Source organism: Apteryx mantelli, chromosome 2, assembly GCF_036417845.1.
Source record: "Apteryx mantelli isolate bAptMan1 chromosome 2, bAptMan1.hap1, whole genome shotgun sequence".
NCBI lineage: Eukaryota > Metazoa > Chordata > Aves > Apterygiformes > Apterygidae > Apteryx > Apteryx mantelli.
Window position 1 is genome coordinate 42,267,117 of NC_089979.1, and position 22,892 is coordinate 42,290,008.

The 22,892-nt window shown below is 36.6% G+C and overlaps 1 protein-coding gene across 1 annotated transcript in view; it reads right to left on the minus strand.

Annotated features, from left to right (window-relative positions):
- Positions 1-4,349: 4,349 nt before the first annotated feature.
- Positions 4,350-22,892, minus strand: part of TRPA1 (transient receptor potential cation channel subfamily A member 1) — a 40,083-nt gene continuing 21,540 nt past the window's right edge. Inside the window, exons 14-27 of the mRNA XM_067290548.1 lie at positions 22,615-22,781; positions 21,605-21,698; positions 20,922-20,981; positions 17,170-17,268; positions 16,179-16,249; positions 15,557-15,704; positions 13,628-13,717; positions 13,232-13,401; positions 11,024-11,153; positions 10,708-10,890; positions 9,267-9,335; positions 7,150-7,260; positions 6,526-6,623; positions 4,350-5,422 (exon numbers count right to left, since the gene is read on the minus strand). Coding sequence (XP_067146649.1) covers positions 5,191-5,422; positions 6,526-6,623; positions 7,150-7,260; positions 9,267-9,335; positions 10,708-10,890; positions 11,024-11,153; positions 13,232-13,401; positions 13,628-13,717; positions 15,557-15,704; positions 16,179-16,249; positions 17,170-17,268; positions 20,922-20,981; positions 21,605-21,698; positions 22,615-22,781 — 1,722 coding nt within the window. The 3' untranslated portion in view covers positions 4,350-5,190. The remainder of the gene's footprint in view (positions 5,423-6,525; positions 6,624-7,149; positions 7,261-9,266; positions 9,336-10,707; positions 10,891-11,023; positions 11,154-13,231; positions 13,402-13,627; positions 13,718-15,556; positions 15,705-16,178; positions 16,250-17,169; positions 17,269-20,921; positions 20,982-21,604; positions 21,699-22,614; positions 22,782-22,892) is intronic.

The following is a 22,892-nucleotide window of genomic DNA, read 5'->3' on the forward strand; positions in this document are numbered from 1 at the left end:
TTTCCTTCTCTGCTCTTCTGTTCCTCTACTTATCTGTAAACCAGTTTTCCATATAGCAGGTACTGTCTGCAGCTCAGAAAGGGCAACATTTGACTTTGAAACATTCCAAAAAGCTTCATTTGCAGTATGTTAAAGGTAAGAAAATGGCGCTGCACAATAGAGTAAGGAGAATGCAAGACTGAGCATTTCTTCAGGGACAAAATGAAAGTCAAAAAAAGGACTGTAGTTTGCTTGTAGTGTGGCTCTGTATTTGTTCCAGTAGCACTAGATTATATAAAGGATACACCTATATACACAATTCAGTCTGAAGCAGGATATTTCTTACCTATTATGCTTGCATGTCCTAAAACAGTCTCACCCTAGCCTATTTCAAATTACAGCACTTCAGGTTTTCGCATAAGGAAGCATTTTATTGTTCCAGCTGATTTTAATTCACCTGGGAAAAGTATTTTGCTAATCTGCCATTCTTAGCAAATGTCTGATGCATTCACTAGGAAGCCAGACCTCTGGACTTTGGGTTTCAGCAACCTCTGCTTTGTTGCTAATATTGCACAGACAGCAGACTGATTGCTATCTGACTCTCCCAGAAATTTTCCCCATAGAGGAACCCCAGCTTGTTTCTGACAGTCAAATCATACAGTAACAGCAAGCATCTCTTGCCTTAAACTCTGACCTTCCTGTGTCACACATGCAGAGACACAACCCCTCTGTCCCAGCAAGGACTTTTTTGGGGACACTCTGGACATTGACAAAGATATTCAGCATATCCCTGTCCTGGTTTTGGTGGAAGGAGGTAAGGCCATAGCCTGACCCATTTTGTTGCTTGCTTTGAGGAGGAAAACATTGCCAAGGCTGCTGAGCAGCAGGAAATGAGCTAGAATATTTACCTTCATGATCAGAAATATTGGATACACAGTCGAGAGAGAGAGGAGGATGTATTAATCAGAAATGATAACAACATATGCCTACAGAGCTCTTTGTATCCTGAATGGAGAGTAGGTGGTATTTATGTATATTCTGCTTTCTATTCTGTTCCACGTAGATTAATAATTACAGTATTGATTATACTACGCATGGTTTAACTTCCTCTTCAGTTAGCTACAGTGAAGTCACTGAAACACTTTTGTTATCTTGGGTATTTTAGGAAAGATTACTAGGGTACTTAAACTGTGAACATATGAAGAATAATTTGAATAGAAAACAGTGAAGTAAAGGAAGAATTACATACACGTGAAAGTATATGTTACAGATCCTGTTAGCACTGAGTATTTATACTTGCTAAAATGAAGTGGGTGATAAAGACTGGGTACAGATAAACACGCCAGTCACAGTTAGTAGACAAGATTATATTCATAGCTACAGAATTAATTTCAGTTGAATTTATCTGTATTAATTCCTATTTGCTATTTTAAAAATTCACATGATGACACACTCATTTACTAAGTATGGACATATCCAACAGGATTAGTGATCAATGAAATGGCCCAGTGTCTTCACCTCAGTCTACACAATTTTTAAATAACTGGGATTTGTGTTCCTAATGATAATATATGCATTGTTTCTTAGGTTCTATGCTTCTCAGACTCTATTAGGTATTTCTAAGTATCACATGGCAATTAAATAATCACAGCCTGAGGATTTTCATAGAAAGTTAAATATCCAATCAGACATTGATATTAGCTAATTAAAAAAAAAAACCCTTCTGTCTTTCTGTGTAAAAACTGTTAACCAAAATTGTTTTCCTTAGTTTGCGCATTAGCATACTGGTGTTTAGTTAAAATGTTATCTATCCACTGTTATTTCTATATCTGTTGAGAAATGTTCCTTCATGAAGCTTCAAGGCCAGGCACTAAATCTGCATCTTTAATGCCTGTTACCTTAAACATCTTTCTTAAACCTGTTTTTTCTTTCAGGAATGGACAATTTTGGTTCTGCTCTGCATGCACCCTGAGATGACAGAATTAACAGGCAGCCTGGATAACCCAACCACAAAAAACCTTCCCACTACCCTTGGTTTGTATAGCCTTACTGTCACCAGAACAGAAATGATCATTTTTCTGCCAGCCTCTCTTGATGGCCTTGGCAGCCTGCGAGCGTGTACCAAAACCAGGAGAAAATGCCTAAAATAATGCACTGATAGATCTTAATGCCTATTCAACAACCTATTTGTGTGCAAAGTATCCAAATAAACAACATATATTTGGTAAATTTTCTTAAAACCCAGACACTTAAAAATACTACAGATCAACTTAAATAATGGCTGTTACATTATAAAAGTGTGAATGATTTAATCGATTAAATGGATATGTTCACCTTTTTAAATAGTACTGTGACACTCTGTGGAGTTTCTTATGTCAGAAAAGCTTGCATTACCAAAATCACTTGTGTATGCCATGATGTGCATTTCTTTCCTAATCATGAGCCAGTATTAGGATTTAGGATCACACTGGATTTCCAGGCTGTGTGGTCACTCTGATTTGTAGAAGAGCAGTTGCTATGAATTTCAACAGGCTGTGAACTTGATATAGTTAAGTCACAGTAAATAAAATAAAATATAACCAAACCACTTGGAGATCCGGGAATTTGCTAACAATCACCATCAAACGGTCCTCGATGCAGCCAGACTATGCATGGCTTTATGGTCAGCTTTGGATGTGTATGTGGGAAGGCTGGATGGATATGCTTATCCATACTTTCCACCATAATGAAGCTGCTAAATGAATGAAAGCAGCTAAGCTTAAGAACAAAAAATAGAAAATATTTCTCAAATTGTAAGTTAAAAGCTCAGAAAAGGTTAAGTCCCTATCTCAAGAGGCTTCTGAGTATAAATGCCTCAGTTCTGCTTAAAGAGGCTTGAGAGGCTCAAGCCTTAAAACTGCAAATGATGACTACTTTGCTTCAGTTGTAACCATGCTGTTGTTCCTGTCCACTTAAAACTAGGCATTTAAGGCTCAATTTACTTATCAAAAAATGTTATCATTCACTGCCATCTAGTGTTAATTGTATAGATTGTCAGGAATTTCAAATGACTTTTCTGGCTTTAAGAATTAAGACCTGTGTTTTTCAAATTTGGCCTTGAGATCCTGGGCATCCCTATTTCCACTGAGAGAGGGAGCTGCAGATGTGCTGTAGCGCAGAAAACCTGAGTAGCTTTTTCACAGAAATATACTTGAGTTTAGAGGCCACAGAGCAATTTAGATGAGTAATTCGGACTTTACTTCTTTAGTAGTTCTTCAGTAATTCAAAGTAATTACTTCTTCAGTAATCTGAACAGTAGTTCAGATTTTATTTTCTTCATTCTAACTCTGCTTACCATCTTGCTCTCCGTTTCACTCATACGAGACTTGACCCTGACCCGTAGCACACAGCTGCTCCCTCTGCAGACTGCAGGGCAGCCGCAGCATGCTTTATCCCAGTTTCCTCATTCCCCAGCTGTCCAGAAAATGCTGGAGCACACTGTTTATGCTTCACTATCTATGCACCAGATTTCTTTCCACTTGGGCATGTGAGGATGGGACATGCCAGATCTCAACAGCACAGTCAGAAGGTGGTTAGGAGGCAGACTTCAGGAGGAAGACTGCAAGGCTCCCTTGAATACATCTTTGGACACAGTCATACAGCAATGCTAATGTCCATGTCCCATCTTACTGTCTGCATGGAACAGCCAAGTACTTAGTTTCTGCTTTAGCCTATTCAAGACTAATTTTATCCAGTCACATTTTAATGCAAAATGCCTATTCAGTTTTTTGGCGGTGAAACCAGAGTAGAACTTCAGATTTAACAGCAAACATCTTCAGTTATAATTGGTGTAGATTTATGCCACAGAATTCAAAGATATTGATGAATCTTGTTAGTGAAGAGAAACAAACTCCAAAGACCTCCTGAATCTCTACAGATGCCTCTGACAGTAGATATTAAGCAGCTGTTCACCTTAGTAAGTGCAGTACAATACAAAAAGAAAAAAACAAAAAAACAATGATAACCTGCTTCTTTCTCTACCTTATTTTACCAGGCAAGGATTAAAAAAAAACCAAACTGGGATAAAGTAATCGAATGAGACAGCACCTTCCCCACTGAACACAATGTCTTTCACAGCAATTTTGAAGCACAAGTCGCACAAATCAACAGTGCATCTTCATGTGTTTTGTGAGGACTGGACAAGTTCTGTGTTGTGTGAATAACTTTACTTTTAACTAAAAAGGAATCATAGCTGTTCTTTACATGAAGAATTAAAGTATATTAAGTGCTCAAAGAAAAAGTCTGAATTCAAAGGCAGACCACAGAACATTACAACCACGTATAGTCATTATTATTTTATTAGCACTATTTTTAAAACAGATATACTCAGGTACTTAAACACTGTTTAATTCATGTTTATTTCTACATTTCATATATTACTGTATACTACATAATGCACTGAATACCCAGTAAATAAATAGCAGAACCAAAGTGCAGATTAAAGCAGCAAGGTCAGTTCTTAGGATATTAGGAAGGCCAAAAACACAGCAGCAGTATAAGGAAGAGTAAGCTGTAAATGACTTAACATTAGCATGTCATTCTATCATTGCTATACGCATGCTAGTCCAAACAACCCCTCAAGGAATTGCATGTAGTTATCCACACAAGAAAATGGTCCTTCCATTAACATTACCTTTTCTCAGTCTTTTATTTATTTATTACCTTTCAGGCCTGATCCTGCAGTCCTTACTCAGCAAAACTCCCAAAGCAGCCTGTCAGCTTAGTTTCTCACTTTTTCTTAACGCTATATAAAACCTATTGGCTCTCTCAAAGGTCAGAATACTAGATGAATTAGAGTTTGAATTTCTGATAAAAATATTTTTAACAGAAAACAACATAATTAAATACATAACTAGAAGTGTTAGGGCCAAATCCAGAACAGATTTAGACAGAAGCCTACGGAACTGTCAGGACAGCAAGGTTGGCATCTGGTGAGTTAGGCACTTTCATGATTAGGCAGCCATTTTTAGGATCACAGTTTTGGATGCAGGCATCTTCAGTCTGCTTAAATACTGTTTTGGACACCTACATCCTTTTTTTGGATCAGGCCCTATTTCTATACTTGAACACATGATGTATCACATTAACATATGAACATACAATAGGAGAAGTGACCCCAAAACAAAACAAAATAAGACAAAATGATAATACAACATGATGTCATACCCATGTCTAGAAGAAGCTATTGTTCTTTTCTGTGCTTGGGTTAGGCACATTTGTTTTAACAGCTTTTAATACTGTATCCCATTTACTATTCCTGTGTTCTAACTGCCTTTTCCTAAACTTGTGCTGAAATAAATCATTGCTGTCTTCATCCTCAGCCTCCGACACTATCTCCATTTTTTGTATAATCAGTTTAATGAGGTCGTGCTGCTTTTCCAATAGTGTTGAAATATCTTTGAGCCTAAAACAAAAGAAAAAATATGCATATAGCAGGCTTTGTCATTTTGTTTCAAAGGACATTTTAGTTATTAAAATTACAGATGCAAAACACCTGACTGTCATCAGCTTCACTTCTCTGCTAATAAAGAATATTCTGTGGAGAATATTTGTAATTCATATAAATAAAGAGTTAGCATCAGGCCTACAGAAGACAATATAGGTACTCTTTTTGTTACCTTTTAAGAAACAATTAAAGAAGTGGGAAATGTCTCCAGCAACTGTCTTCATGAAATTATCAAGGCTTTTTCAAAATCTGCTTTTCAGAATGTCTCATCTAGCAAAATTGTAGCATGAGAACATTTATAGCTACTGAAAAGGTTCGCTATAAAGTACAGTTTAATCTTATGTAGTTAACAAACAAGTAAATATATTTTAAAATATGTGAAAAGCATAAGAATTAAAATATTTCAGCAACTAGCTAGCATTCATACAAGGCAAAAAAATGAGTATACGCTCAGGGCTGATTGTCACTTCAGTTTTGAACTCCAACAATTCAAATATACTGGCAATATAATAAAATATTTCTGAAACTATTCCTATGGATATATCAATGAGTAAGGAAAATAAGTGCAGATAACTCCTTCCAAGACTTTGGGAAACAGGTGATTTGTTTGTCAGGCCAGCAGTCCAATTTTGGGAAATCAGTCTGAAGCAGATTTCCCCATCTGATCACCGGAAAGTCAATTACAGATTGTGTATATTTGCAAACCAATTGGAATTACATTAACTGTAAGTTTAAAATAAGTCTTGAACAGCTCCATATGAACACCTCTAATTCTGAAATAAAAGTGCCTTTTCTCATTTAGTTTAGTTCACTTTAACGAGTAAATAAGCCCACACTCTTTTTCTGCCTTGGTATAAAAACCACACAAGTATTTCGAAATACATTACAGAATATCAAGTACTAAGTTACTGTAGTGATAGAGCTTATTTAACGGCTATAGGTACATTTAATTTTACTTTTTATGTACAATACAGAGTCTTACAACACTGTTGTTAAATAGGAATATCTTTGCAATACTGGCTCTACTTATTAGTACAGTAATAAAATAACGCAATGAATACCTGTACTTCTGCTTCAGAACTTCCAATTCTAAAGTTGTATCCGTGCTCTGTGCATCTGTGGCAGAGTCCTCACAGCCAAAGCAATACTGAAACACACTCTAAATGAAACATGGTGAACCAAATTGAAATCAGATATTATAGTTTGACAAGAGATTAAAAATCCCAAATAGGTGAATGGTAACAGTCTCCATTCTGGTGTTAAAGTTGAAAGCAGTTTCTGTTATAAAGTTATTTTTACTGTATTAAAGATTTCCTTTGCAAAATGTGTTTAACCAGAAAATTCAGTCTACCAACAAGAGTTAAAACGAAAAGTAAACAAATAACAGAACAAATGCCAAAAAGCAGTAATTACATGTTCAATCTGAGTAACTTTTTTAGCTTAGGCCTCCTAATAAAAGCACAGATCACTGAAAACTCACACACTAAGTATACCTGAACAAATCATGCTGCACTGAAACTGATTTATCATTTTCACAGAAAATAGTTCAATGTCTAATCACGTTTCCACCGATGTCAGTTTATGATTGATTTTGACTAACACTAGCAATCTGAGTGTGTACAAAACATAAGTCTACCATATTACATTTTATTAAAAATTCCTTGGTCTAAGATTTCCCATCTTACCATAAATCCACAGTATCTTGGCCTGTTGGGATATACGGTGATTGATTCCTGGTCCACCCGACTTAAGAACCAAAATGGTAGCTTCTTCTCTAAGTTTGTGTGCAGATTGACCTAAACATATTTTCCATTTAGAGTGAGATATATTCTCTTTGGATAAAAACACATTATCATGTGAAAATAACCATCATGTCACTACATTCAAACTCTATTACTAGATTTCAAGTCTCAGAGGATATCTACACTGCAAACCATGGAATAATGTTTGAACAATCCAGCTCAGACATGATACATTCTCTCATCACAGCAGTAGGGAGTTTCTTAGCAGGGATAATTATTCCATATAGGTATGTAGTCTTATAACTAAACTGATTCCAAAAGAGAGTTAGCTCTTATATAATGGCTTGAATATCTGTTTAGTATACTGTAGGTTGCAGCATGGAATTACAGGGCAGAAATGTTCAGTCCATAATGTTATCATATCCACATAATATCCACAGAATTTGAAATCAATTAATAATGGGAAAGAGAGTGACCATTCTATCTTTAATTGTGCTATGTCCTTTCACTAGGTTATAAGAGAGCCTGCAGAAATTAAGACGCCTATGGAAAGCCTGTGAGAACAGTTTTCCCAAGGGTAGAAAAGGCACTCATATATAACACACTTGTTCAGGTGATGCTACCTTTCCATTCATTCTCAAATTGCTACAGAAATACTGAGAAGATACATCAACTACGTTAAAAAAACAAGATACAAAATACAAGCTTATTTCAGACAACCATAATCCTGTCAAACCTATGAAAGGTCTCATGCTTAGTAAAGATTTCATAGTACTGTCTGATGTTGGAAGACATAGTTTTTCCTGAACATTTTGTTGGCCAGGAAATACCTAAACAGGTGAAAAACATTAACTGTTTCAAGAATTGCCCTTATACCTCTGCTTTAGTCATTTGTATCTCTAGCCAAAAAAATACCTCTTGGGAGGCAGTTTTATGCTAAAAGGGCATCCTTTAAATATGCTTGAACTAAGCCAGCTCAACACACAATTTTAAATTATGTGACTATCAACCAAGAGAAGTTATTTCTGAGCCAGTGTTGTCCTTGGGCATTCTGTCTCTGCATACATCTCTCCTTTCTGCTCAGGTACTAGGTAGGCACTGAAACTTCCTAGAAAAACCAGAGCCATCAGGGAACATATGCAAAGCCACTTCCTGCATCCATTTTACAAACGGCCAGTTCTTCCCACAATACAGACTTTAAGCAGAACTTCAAGGTATTATATGGACAGATTTCTCAAACTATGTTGATGAGAAGTAATCTTTATTTTTTATTTAACAGCTGTGTATTTTGTGTACTTCCAGTCGTGAAAAGTCAAGCTTGATATACAATTCACATGGAAATAAAAACTTGTCAAAACTATATTGCAAATTTATAGTTTCTTAAAATGAAAACTCTATGAAGTCATGTTACTGGCCCTAGCCCTAAGTATGTAAGCCATAAAGACTACATTTGCAAAAGCTAATTTGAAAATATCTAAGATGCACATAGTTTTCAAAAGTATATAGGTTACTAAATTTTTCTGGTTTCAACAGAAATACTGTTAGACATCTATATGCAACTTTAGGTATCTAAATACATTTAGAAATATGACCCTAAGTTCCTTAGTTATCCTTGGCATTACAGAGTGTCTCCTCAGTACACAGACCAAGGTGAGCCTTCAGTATATTGCAATGAATTTGGTGTCCTTCTGATTTCTATGCACTTTGATATTCTTCCCACTGCCTAAATTCTCTCCTTAAAAGGCAACCCTCCTATTTCAAACATTATATTAACTGCTTTTGAGATTCTGTTTTGGGGATAACTTAAATTCACTGAGCTGACTCTTCAAAGTTCCTTAAAAATGCATTTGCTTATTAAAAATAATTCCTTTAAGTGACTCACATGACTGAAAATGAGATTTAGAATAGGAAGACCATGTTCGCCAATCTGTTTTACAGAGATGTTAAGAACTATGTTAAGTAGGTTATGATGTTAATGTTAAATTAGCTAATTATCTGAATGGTGTTCAAACAGTAATATCTACTTCCTACAGCTGTCGCTCCTATGGTATGCTACTTACCTGCATTGCAATCCTTTTGAGTGCTGCGTATTTCTGCACTTCAGCTATGTCCCCAACAGCCAAACCTATCTAAAAATACATAACAAGATCAAAGAAATATTATACTAACTATTTTTTTCAAAGTCTGTGATTTTAATTGTATTTCTCATTCACTTTTGAATCCAAAATGACTCAAGTTAAATTTGTTTTGTTTCACTTGAATCTGGAAACATTTCTCTTCTTTGCATATTGAAAAATCTGTATCAAGAAACCTAGTAAGTTTTTTTTATTGCCAACTATCTATCTGTCTATTCTTAATTCATTAAAGAGTTATCTTAAACAGCTGTCAAAAATAACATCCGTTCTTTACGGTTCTTCATTACTGCTGTTATGTTAAGAGTAAAATGTATGTTGATCTCAGATGGAATAGGATCAGGGCAACACTACAGATCCTAAAAAACCTGAATTGTTTGGTTTTCATTGCCCAGCTCATAAAAACCTAATTTCCTACCAAAATTGCTGTTCAAGGGAATGTGGATGAAGATGAATTATATATTTTTCCCCTTTTTCTCTATTAGTGAATTTTCTGATTCTTTGGATTCACTTCAGCCTCATTTCTTTGTTTTTAACAACACTGCTGATGATAGATTTATTCTGTACAACAAAGATCTGGGTCTTTGCTTTTTTGTCATTGTCAGTGCTAGGGTCTGATGACAAAATACAGTGAACGGTTAAAGAACTGAGGTTTTGTCTAGACTGCGGGGCAGAAATTTACCAAAGAACCTCTCAAAGGCATGGTTTCCCAATTGCTTCTATCAGCATCTCATAACAAAATATGGCAGCTCCAATTCAACCATGGATTTTCTTCCTGCAGAAACCAGGGCAAGGGAGGTTTGGGTCTTTCTCTGACATGAAGTTAGAGCAAAGTTAGAAAATGATGGTTCAAAATCACTCCAGAGTCCTGCAAAGTCACAGGTCTCCCGTTTCTTCTAGGGACAGAAGAAAGCCAGAGTGATGCAGGAGACATCAGAGGGACTGTGCCTCAGGAAAGAATAAAAATACTTTCTTCTGCTTTTTGTGCACCTTTCCATTAACCTAAAACAATCTTTTTCTCCTCTCTGACAGAGAGAAAGAGGGCCATATTCCTGTCTACTGTAGAGATGCACACAGAAAGCAGGGAAGACTTTCTTGGATGCCTTCCCTTGCAGCTGAACAAATTCCATCAGTTATTCCCTAAAGGTATACAAGATTAAGTCTGCAACAGTTAACTATGGAAAAATACTTAGAACAGTAGAGAGGAAGAAAAATGAGCCAAAGGAAAGCGAAATTTAAATAACTTACTGAAAATATTAATTTGTTAATTAACAAATGTCACAAATGTGCATTAAGCTATTCTATATACTAATGCTGTGTATAAACCTGTGCATAACCACTTTTATATATTAATAAGTAGTTTACTTACTAGCAAGTTCATAAGAAGGATTGGAATAAGTAAGGTAAAGATAATGAGAACTGTGTAACTTAGAAATGGATATGGCAATTCACTGCTTAGTAACGGATCAAGGAATGCATCATGATAATTAATGTCTCCCAGCATCATCGCAAACGTCTTCATTACAGAGAGCAGAGGTGTGCTATATGTTTGCTGCAAAAAGAAGGAAAAAAAAAATCAAGAAAAAAGCAGAACTACAAGATTTGTAAATAACCTCTCCTTTGAGATTCTTGATTAAAGGGTAATATCTATAATTAGAAAAAATTAACTATGTCATGCAACTAACCTGTGAACCCAAAAGGACAAAGAAGCTAAGTCCAAAGGCCAGTATCAGGAAAAAGAAAACAACAGCAATCCGAATCAAAGTCCTCAAGATTTCCCAGAACATCACAACGTAGATGCCATAATTTTCAAATCTAGGAAATAATTGAACGTGAAAGATAACCAAAATTAAATATTGAAGTAAGAGTCTCTTACAATTACATACATAAGACAGTAAGTAATCCTGATTTTCATGTGTGATAACAGACATTTTGTCTCTCTGAGGCATTCTGAGATGGTCTGACATTTTGTAATTTCATGTCCAAAAAAAATGCAAATAGTCTTACTTATCGCACACTTAAACTGAGGGATCTCATATTTTAATACACTAAAACAGTACTTGTCAGAGATATTATTTTTCATGGACAACTTTTATTCTGTCCATAGTCACAGACAGTACAATACAGTACAACAACTGCTGTACTCAGAATAATAATATTAGGAAATTATTCCATTTTTGATGCTTTTAAATGCAAATTAGTAACCAAAACAAAGGACAACTGGCATTGGGATGCATCAGCCAGACTGATTTATAAGATTTTTCTTTTTAGGAACTCTGACTTGCATTTGATAACATGCCACTACAAAGTACAGAAAACAAACAAACAAAACAAATCACTGTTCAGGAAGAGGAGTATAGCAGAGTTTTAAGTCACCTGTACTTCCAACAAGTCTGTCCTCTGGCAAGCCTCTCCTAGTCTTGGCTTAAACATAAACCAGATCTTGGAACATGAGTTGTCATAAAGCAGATTAAGCTCCTTTTCCCCAAATATGAAGTTGGGAATTTATGTCCTCTGCCAAATTCAGGGACCAGATGACTGTTTTATGCTATAACAGTAGCAAATGAGAAAATCCCTCCATAGGGTTTTCTCCCTGAAATATTATGTGTGAGGCTGAAAAGATCAAGCTGGAGGTAAAACAGGCCTAATCTCCTATGCTGGTATATATTAGGCAAAACTCCACTGAAGCCAATGGAGCTACAGGTTGCTTCCAGAAGAGGCAGTCTCATCGAGTTAGAAAAATGGTGTGTAGAGAACCTGTGAAGATCTACAATCAATGTTGAGGGAAGGAAAGCATTTTATCTAGTAAAGGAAGGAAGGATGAACAATCTGAAACTTATTTTTTATGGTTAAGGTTCAACCCCCATTTTGCCCACAGAACACGTCAAAGGAGAGCTACCAAGCCCATTCATTAGTCATCCAAAGTCAGACATAGGCAGGACAACGTTTGGCATAAAGATACTACCTCTTCATGGCATTACCTCTGCTTACAAACCTTGTCCTGACTATGGCTTTAAACATCACAACTACAGCAAAATGCTCTTGAAATTACCCAGCAAATGCTGTGTTTGTCTGCTAATCTAATGGGGTGATATAGGCAGTAAGATTCAGAAGGGCAATAGGCAGTGTTATTGCATACAGTCATCCTTAAACTCTGAACAGCTTCAAACCTCTTTCTGATCAAATGTATTTCATCTTTGTGCAAGGCACTCCCACTGAGGCACAAACATGTTTTATTAGTCTAAAACGCTACAGCCACACCATTATTCCACCCTCCCAAATCTCCTAAAGTCCTCAAGACTCTCAAGACACTATTGTACCAGTGATAGCATTAAGACCATTAATGACAATAAACAAACCTTATATAAATCAAGTAAATAATTTCACCCATCACACTTCCTTATCAGGACAGTGGGGATGTAGAAAACTGGGGTTTACCACTTAATCTACAAAACTATAAGAGACATTACCTTGTTCTAGGCATCATACATAACAACAAAGTCTTCCTTTTATTTCTCCTAATTCATTTCCTTTTCAGTGGTAGTATTTATTTTTATTTTGGGTTGATTGGCTTTTTTGTGTTTTTTTAAAGAGAAACTCTGTACAATGAAACACTTGCTAAAAACATATAATGTTGGCTTTGCTTACATAACACAAAAATATATGTTATTTCTTTAGTTGCCATAATATGCTTTGTGATTCTCAACGTGAAAAACACTAAATTCTAGCTTATAGTTCATCAGAAAAAAAACCCTCCAAGGTTCTAATCTGCAAACTTGTATAGTTAGAAGCAGAAGTAGGGCTAACACACTTGATCAGTCAACCTCTAGTATGTGTAGAGCATCTGAAAATAATAAAAGTATGTTATTGCAAAGTATGTAAATATTTGTTACCGTTGAAGGTAAAGCAAGAAGTTCATCCAAGACAAGTATACAGCAATTGCTCCACATTCCCATTGCAAATGAGCTGGTGTATTAATAAATAAAGAAGACACAAAAATTATGCTTGTAGTATAAATTGTCCAGTCCAGCAGATTGGAGTAATCCAACAAATATTTCAATTTCTAGGATTTAAGAGAAACAGATGCATACTTACAAGTCATGCATCACTAACAGACTGAATTTAATATTATTTACATCCTCTTCTCACTTTTAATCTTATATGTAATAACAAATTGGTATTTGCAGTTCAATTACAGAAAAATCTGAGGCATTTCAATATCATAAAAACTACTACACAAGCACGCTCTCTGAATAATGTGTTATAAATCTATTTCTATATATATTTACCTGCTGAATGAGCTGAAATATTTCTTTGCAGATTCCCAGTAAACTCATAATTAAAACTAAACACATACACACCCTTGTGAAATATGAATCCTGAAACACAAATCACAGACCAAAAAAAAAATTTAGAAATCTGTAAATGAACAATCTTTATTTAAGCTCTACCTACTTCATACACATTATATTGCCACACATTATCTTAAGTTAAGATTATCTGTTAGCTTGCTTGAAATAAACTTCTCATTGCTATCTGAATTCTGTTCTACTAACATTTATAGCAAAATCCATGCCATGTGCATTGTTTTTAAGTAATTCAAACCAAATATGAAATGTTCAGCATTCCCATGATAAACAGTTGCTGTGCTGCTTCCTTTTTACTGTCATTCTAGTTTGGGAACTGAAGTTGCAGTATTTATGCCACTTTTTCAGTGTTTTGACACTAGATGAATGCAAGGACAAAATCTGTAGTCCCTAATTTCACTACCATATTGCAGTATCAGCAATGGCAACAGAAGTCTTTGGAAGGTACCTCTTGTGCACCTTTGCACCTAAATTGAAGTCCTGGCACCCTTAACTGGCTGCTCCCTTTGATGTTTCTTTACAAACAATATAGGCGAAGACTTATATGTTGTGAAATGCCTAATACAGGCACATATAACAATGGTGAATTTCATCTTTACTAAATAAACTGTAGAGCTAATTTCCCATCTGAGGGGCTGGTTAATTCACAGGCAGACCACAAATTCACAGCACTTACTTTTCAGTGATGCTGCAACACACATCAGGATCTGCCCCATTGTGGTGTCCCTCTTTAAACCGGGGTAAGAGGACAGTACAAATATTCTGTAATGCTGTGCTCCCTAAAGAGATGGAATTCCCCATTCTATTCCCATTACTGGGTCCTTAGGACACCATCTCCTCCACTCTATGACATTGCATACAAATGAGTTTTCTTGTTTTAATCTCTCAGGCAGCACCTTCATGGCTGTTGTTCTGTTCACTGCTTCTCCACTAGCTGGCATCATCATTCCTCAGCCAAGCACTGCACTCCTTCTTCCAAATGTGCTTCTTCCATCTAGCCTCTGATGATTCAACAGCCTGCATCAGTCTCGAGTCATATCTCTGTCTGTTTTCTGCAGCTCTTCTCATTCTCCTGTCTTCCATCAGGAAGATGAGTTAGTGGAGCATGAATTCTTCCAATTCTGCCAGTCCTTCTGTCTTCTGAATCTTGGAGAATCCTGTAGGTACTGTTCTGGGCTCGGTATGTGGTTCTCCAGACATTTTCATATATCAGGCTACCCACATGACCTTTTCATATTCTTAGAGTTTATCTTATTTCATATTACTATGAAATTACTAGCAAATCCTTTTTGAGTTCCTATTTCAGTTGTATGTCTTTTTTCCCCCAAAAGAACTATAAAATATCTTCCTTGCCTTTTTTCCAAAATCCTTGGCTTTAGTGATATAATCACTTATTTGAAATGGAGAATTTGAAAAATTCACCTCAACTAACTTCTCACCATTAACACCAGTACATTACAGTTTCAGGGCTAACAACATAGGCTCTCTTCTCAGAACACACTACTTCATGCCTCTTGGAGACAGAGCTCTGTAACTCTCCCATTCTTCAACTGGACACAGGAGTGTAACACTATGTATGAGTTGTAATCACAGGTACAAAAAACAGCAGTACTTGCAGTTTTACCCTCTCCAGAAGTGAAATTTTCAGAAAAGAGATTAAAAACAAGAAATGAGCACTGAAAATTTTTATCTACAGAAATTGTTGCTGAATGTATAAAAACACACACTTCAATTTTATTCCTGCAGTTGCTAAATCATAAATAATTAAATAATTTTAGAAAATTATTTAAATAATCAGCCCCTTGCTATAAAAGTCCTAAACATATTGTAACTAATACAAAACCCCAGTACCTCATATTCTAATGGTCTTGCTTCATAGACTTCTGTTCCATTCAAGGGTCTTTCTGGCGGTATGTGGGTGACAAGAAGAGTCAGTGGGATGAGACCAAGGGAATATATACCTAAATTCATTAGATGTGCTCGAAACCCATAGGCCATCCTTGAAAGTAAAAATGTTAACATTTTAACAATTTACAAATTTAGAAAAGTATGGATTTCAATTTCATAGCAAACAGTGCTTCTGCTATACGAAAATAAACATTTCTTCAAATGCTGTTTTGTGATGAATGTGTACATCAAGTTGTACATGGACAAAAGCATACTAGCCGTTCTGATAAACTGTTAATTTTCTTTTTAATTCAATGATTATATTACATATTCTTGCAATAAAAGTGGAAACAAACATAGCGGTGATCTCCTCTGTAAATCTCAAACAGTCATTACGAAGTTCTAAGCAGTATTTAATATGATAGTCATCAATATATTTTAAATATTCTTATGAATGGTTATGTGGAAAAGACATTTGCTTAACTTGACACTAAAAATATATGTATTTTAGTGGAAAGCTGTCAAGTACAACAACCTTCAGTCTGACATGCAGTATTATATTTTATATACATTAAAATACACCTACCATTTCATAAGCAAATATTCTTTACATACAGGATGACTGAGTAGCTCCATGCGATTGTGGCGTACCATGGCCTACAAAACAAGAAAGTAAAAGGCTCAAACTTAACTCATTTAGCTGAGCAAAGTGCTTACAAAACAGGCTAGACGATCTCCTTTATTTGAATATTAGCCTAATGAAAAGTACAATGTGTACAAGATATTGCAAAATTCTTTTGTTTAGGCACTATGGCCCAAAGCTATTATTAGATTGTCTTATTATCTGCCTACCAAGGCATCTACCTTTTCTCCTGATGCTCTGTTTTTAAAACTTAAAAAAACCCATAACTGTACAAAGATACCATATTTTGCAAAAAAATAAGAATCATAATTATGAGATTTTTCAGGATGGGAGCTATAGATGAGAGATGACCATACTTTTCTAGTTATATTTAACTAGAATATATTTATTTATTATTAAACAGCATACCCAGTCTAATTGCCAATAATAAGCTCAGAAAGGTGATCAAATGAAGCCACTGACGTTATTCTTTAAATGAGTTCTGACAGAGCTAAAGAGAAGAGACTGACCATGTGTAAGAACAGCAAAATTTGTTTTAGGCACAGAAAGTATTCTGCAATTAGCATATGAAGAAAAGAAGCTGGAAACACAAAAAAATCACTTTTGTCAAGTTTTTCATTGCCTTATATTCCCAAATATGGTCACTACAATGACTAGGTATGGTTTTCTTTGATGTGCTATCTGCACATACAGTATGTTCTCTTGACACATTAATAGTTGTTCAATAACTAAGAATTTCTATCTAATCCTAAAAGAAATGTTATTTATTATTTAGATTATAAGAACTTTGCCCTGTATGTCATTCGAATATACTATAACTCTATAGAGTTATAATATTTGGAGAAGAAATATTATGATGAAAGAATCCCAAACTCTTGATGTTAACTCAAACAAGACAGCATGGAATGATGTAAGAGCAAAATAAAGAACTTACATTTAAAGTGGTTAGCGGCTCATAGAAAATGTCTTCATCATCCTTTCGTTTCTTGTTAAGCATCAGAGGACACTGGAGATATCTGAAGTTATATTCAATCTGAATAATAAAGATACCAGCATTTCATTATGACAAAACTGATGATCTAGGATTGAGATGACGTGCTTCATTTTACAAAGGTTTATCCTTTAGGAAAAAAGGAGGTGTCTTTTGTGTCAAAATAATTAGAACATAGTTGTTTAGTAATTGTTAGTCACCCTGCAGTGAACACATGAGACTGAAATACACATCCATGACTCTAAGATGATCAGGATAAACAGCCATTTCAAATTATTGTAAAAGAAAAATACAAACCTCTTCTTAAAATATTACAGTTTTAAAAGGTCATTCTCTTTATTCTAATTCGTTTTAATGTTGACTTTGAAGAAAAGCTTATATGTATAAGCAATATGGCTTTGATAACATAATATAAATAAGAAAATATATAATAGCAGTTTTGCAAATTTTCTGTTACTCACATAGACACAATCCAGTGTAATAATCCACTGGATGGTTTTCAATATGGTTTCAAAGATAACATAACTAGAATACATCATGCCTCCTTACCATTGTAAAAGGTATATACTGCTTTAGATTTTGCACAATTTACCAAAAAACCCCAACCCACATTGAAACTGATGAATTATTGAAGACAATTGTACTGCTTATGGTAGGCATGCTTTTGATATGCATAAATGTATATTATTTCACAGAATCACAGAATGGTTGAGGTTGGAAGGGACCTCTGCAGATCATCTAGTCCAACCCCCCTGCTCAAGCAGGGTCACCTAGAGCACGTGGCACAGGATCGCCTCCAGGTGGGTTTTGAATATCTCCAGAGAAGGAGACTCCACAACCTCTCTGGGCAACCTGTTCCAGTGCTCTGTCACCCTCACAGTGAAAAAGTTTTTCCTCATGTTAAGATGGAAGTGTCTGTGTTTCAGTTTGTGCCCGTTGCCTCGCGTCCTGTCGCTCGGCACCACTGAAAAGAGTCTGGTCCCATCCTCTCGACACCCTCCCTTCACATACTTGTACACGTTGATAAGATCCCCTCTCAGCCTTCTCTTCTCCAAGCTAAACAGGCCCAGCTCTCTCAGTCTTTCCTCATAAGAGAGATGCTCCAGTCCCCTAATCATCTTTGTAGCCCTTTGCTGGACTTGCTCCAGTAGTGCCACATCCCTCTTGTACTGGGGAGCCCAGAACTGGACGCAGTACTCCAGATGGGGCCTCACCAGGGCTGAGTGGAGGGGGAGGATCACCTCCCTTGACCCGCTGGCAACACTATTCCTGATGCACCCCAGGATACCATTGGCCTTCTTGGCCACAAGGGCACATTGCTGCCTCATGCTTAACTCGGTGTCCACCAGCACTCCCAGGTCCTTCTCTGCAGAGCTGCTTTCCAGCAGGTCAACCCCCAACCTGTACCGGTGCATGGGGTTATTCCTCCCCAGGTGCAGGACCCTGCACTTGCCTTTGTTGAACTTCATGAGGTTCCTCTCCGCCCACCTCTCCAGCCTGTCCAGGTCTCTCTGAATGGCAGCACAGCCCTCTGGTGTATCAGCCACTCCTCCCAGTTTTGTATCGTCTGCAAACTTGCTGAGGGTGCACTCTGTCCCTTCATCCAGGCGAGTGATGAAGAAGCTGAACAAGACTGGACCCAGTACTGACCCCTGGGGGACACCGCTAGCTACAGGCCTCCAACTAGACTCTGTGCCGCTGAGCACAACCCTCTGAGCTCTGCCATTCAGCCAGTTCTCAATCCACCTCACTGTCCACTCATCCAGCCCACACTTCCTGAGCTTGTCTATGAGGATGTTAGGGGAGACAGTGTCAAAAGCCTTGCTGAAGTCAAGGTAGACAACATCCACTGCTCTCCCCTCATCTACCCAGCCAGTCATTCCATCAGAGAAGGCTATCAGATTGGTTAGGCATGATTTCCCCTTGGTGAAGCCATGCTGACTACTCCTGAGCACCTTCTTGTCCTCCACATGCTTGGAGATGGCCTCCAGGATGAGCTGCTCCATCACTTTTCCAGGGGTGGAGGTAAGGCTGACTGGCCTGTAGTTCCCTGGGTCCTCCTTCTTGCCCTTTTTGAAGACTGGGGTGACACTGGCTTTCTTCCAGTCTTCAGGCACCTCTCCTGTCCTGCCTGACCTTTCAAAGATGATGGAGAGTGGCTCAGCAATAACGTCCGCCAGCTCCCTCAGCACTCGTGCGTGCATCCCATCGGGGCCCATGGATTTGTGGTGTCAAGTCTGCTTAAATGATCTCTAACCCACTCCTCCTCCACCAAGGGAAAGTCTTCCTTTCTCCAGACTTTCTCCCTTGCCTCCAGGATCTGGGGTTCCTGAGGGCTGGCCTGAGCAGTAAAGACTGAAGCAAAGAAGGCATTCAGGAACTCTGCCTTCTCTGCATCCTTTGTCACCAGGGCACCCACCCCATTCAGCAAAGGGCCCACATTTTCCCTAGTCTTCCTCTTGCTACTGATGTATTTGAAGAAGCCCTTCTTGCTGTCCTTGACATCTCTAGCCAGATTTAATTCCAAATGGGCCTTAGCCTTCCTCATCACATCCCTGCATACTCTGACAACGTTCCTATATTCCTCCCAAGTGGCCTGTCCCCCTTTCCACTTTCTGTAGACTTCCTTCTTCTGGTTGAGTTTTGCCAGGAGCTCCTTGCTCATCCATGCAGATCTCCTACCTCCTTTGCCTGACTTCCTACTCATAGGGATGCACCACTCTTGAGCCTGGAGGAGGTGATGTTTGAATATTAACCAGCTCTCTTGAATGCCCCTTCCTTCTAGGGCCCTAACCCATGGGATTCCTCCAAGTAGGTCCCTGAAGAGGCCAAAGTTTGCTCTCCTGAAGTCTAGGGTTGCGATCCTACTTCTTGCCCTGCTTCCTCCTCGCAGAATATTTCTACAATCACAATTATTCTGAAACATCCTTAATGTCTGAGAGCCAGCTTTATAGCACAAATTAACACAGCAAAGTCTATAGATTGCCTAAGTTCAATATTATACTTGTTAACATGTGTAAGCATAAAGATTACAGAAACTGAACTTCAAATCAGTTTGAAACCCAAAGGATAAAATAAGATCAGTCACCTGTGCTTTCTATTAAGCTTTCTGTTTATCTACGTGCTATCTGTGTGCTTTCTATTTATCTGATACTCATCTACAAGCATACCTTATCCACTGCATATACACCTATAAATATATATTATATACACTTCCTAAGCTTTCAAGCCAAATTAAAATGTGTTCACTTCAGTTTCACACAAGCAATAAAGAGAATAAAATTACTGGCTTTACTGAGAAAAAAGAGAGACTAATAGTTGAAAGGTGCCAGTATACGATGCAGTAATTTTTTAGAAGTCATACTAATACTGAGAATTTTTTTGCCAAATGCATATTAAAAGCATAGATTTAAATTCAATTACTGGTGAATAACTACTGAATTATTCATGATTCATCAAATTAAAGCATTAGCTGATTTCAGCTTACACCAGGACTCTTGTGTAACTACAGATAATATTTAAGAGATGTTAAAACTTAGTCTGGCATCAGCCAAACTGATGATTTTCTTACTTAACTATTATCCAAATAATGTATTGCTGCTAACATATTGCTAAGGACATTGTGACATATTCCAGCCTAAAATCGTCATTAACTTTAACATGTACTGTCTTCACAATTTTTTCCCTCCACTTACATAGAAGTCTCGACTCGTCTTTTCTTCTGAAGACTCAATTATGCAGTTATCCAAAACAAGCTTTGAAGACGAACAGAAAAATAAATTAAGGTGATAACATACTGATAACATTCATTAGGAAAGAATATAAAATGCATGTATCTGAAGAAAATGATCTTCAAAAATACGGCAGTTATCTAATCAAAGTGATGATTCAGTCAGGTTTTATGACATATGAATACAAGAAACTCCAGAGTTTACATGTAGGAGTTAACTAATGAACCCACCCAGTCTACACGGCTACATACCAGTTTACAAGTGTAAAATGTAAAGTGTTTATGTACACAAAATATTAAGGTCCTTGATACTTTAATCAAAAAGTTTTTCCTGACATTGATCTAACATTTAGTGAGAAGGTGGAAACACCTCTATTGGTTTTGAATCCAATTCTCCTCTCACCTGCATCACTTTTATACTCAACCCCATTAACCTCAGGAAGTTAAGACCTTTTTCTAATATTAAGAAATTAAACTGAGCTACCTGAAAGTGTCAGTAAAATACAATTAAATTTATTTGTCTATGAATTTATATTATTTTTATTTTAGAATAATCCATGTTAGTGAGTACAGCATTTGGAAAAAACAACATAAGATGCAACATAACTAGAGCTTTTTCTGTAGTCATTTCTTAATGACTAAACTTACTTTAAGTGATTCAGGAAGATACTCGACCATTTCCAACAAAGGACACTTATTGGCACTAGAATAGTGAGAGAAGGTCAAAACAGCTTCTTCCCATCTGCAAAAATGCATTGAAATAATGGAAAATGAATTAGCTGCTTCTCTTTAAAATGAAATTAGTTTTAGATTATTTGAGTTTTATTTAAGATATTATCCTGCAAATCACAGTCTGTAATACGTTTACATGCCATCAAGCCAAAAATCAGCTGTTAGGGAAGTAATTGAGTAATATTCTGGATGCCTCCCTAAGAATGATTCATGTTTAATTCTGTTATCAATCAAACAAAAATGTTTCAACTATGCTAAGTCCTTCTCAAGAGCCAATGTCTTTCTTTGTACTCCATATGAACCCTGAACTAAAGCTGGAATCTTGGGTTACAATATTAGGTGGGTAATAATAAATTCAGTAAAATACTTGCTGTCTTCCTGCAACTTTTAGCAAAAGATGCAATCATTAGGCAATCATTAGTGCAACATTTTTATTCTGGAAGCGGGACTTAGCAGGCTTGGCTACATTCTTACATGAAAATATTCTAAACTGCAATGGACTTACCACATTTTAAATATCTGCAGCATATTTAAAACAACAATTTTAAATCAAATAGCTTGAATTATATCAATTGTGCTTAAAATTCTGTATGTATTGATTTATTCCATGAAAGGCCAATACTCTGTATGTAAGAAGAGGGAGAACATGGGAGAGGATTATTTATTTCTTATGGCCTCTAGGTGTTTTTCTCACAGAAACTGAACATTCAACCTAACATGGAAAGGAACCTGCCACATATCTGATTTCATTATAATTACACCATTTTTTTTATGGCTTTTTAGATCACAACATAATCTCTGGAATTTTAAAATATGCACTTAATCATATTTATTAAACTACAACTTTTCAGAACTTAAACTAGATTGAAAAGAAGAATGTCAAAAGGTAGAAAATACACTCAAAAAGCATTTTCTGTTTACCTTACCTTTTGTGCAGAATGACAGCAGATACTACATCTTTCCTCCTATTGTGTATTGCTTCATGGAAAAAAGAAGCTACTGCTTTGTTCAATAGAATTTTTGCACCATAGTCAAGAAGTAGCCTTACTGCTTTTGCATGTCCTTCTCTTGCAGCTAGGTGTAATGCTGTGTTCTGTACAGAAAAGTAGTATAACAAAGCATCCATGTGAATCATTTTAAAACAGTGCATATTTCAGTTTTTTTCCAACACAGAAAAGCCACATTCTTAGTTGCAAGTCCTCAA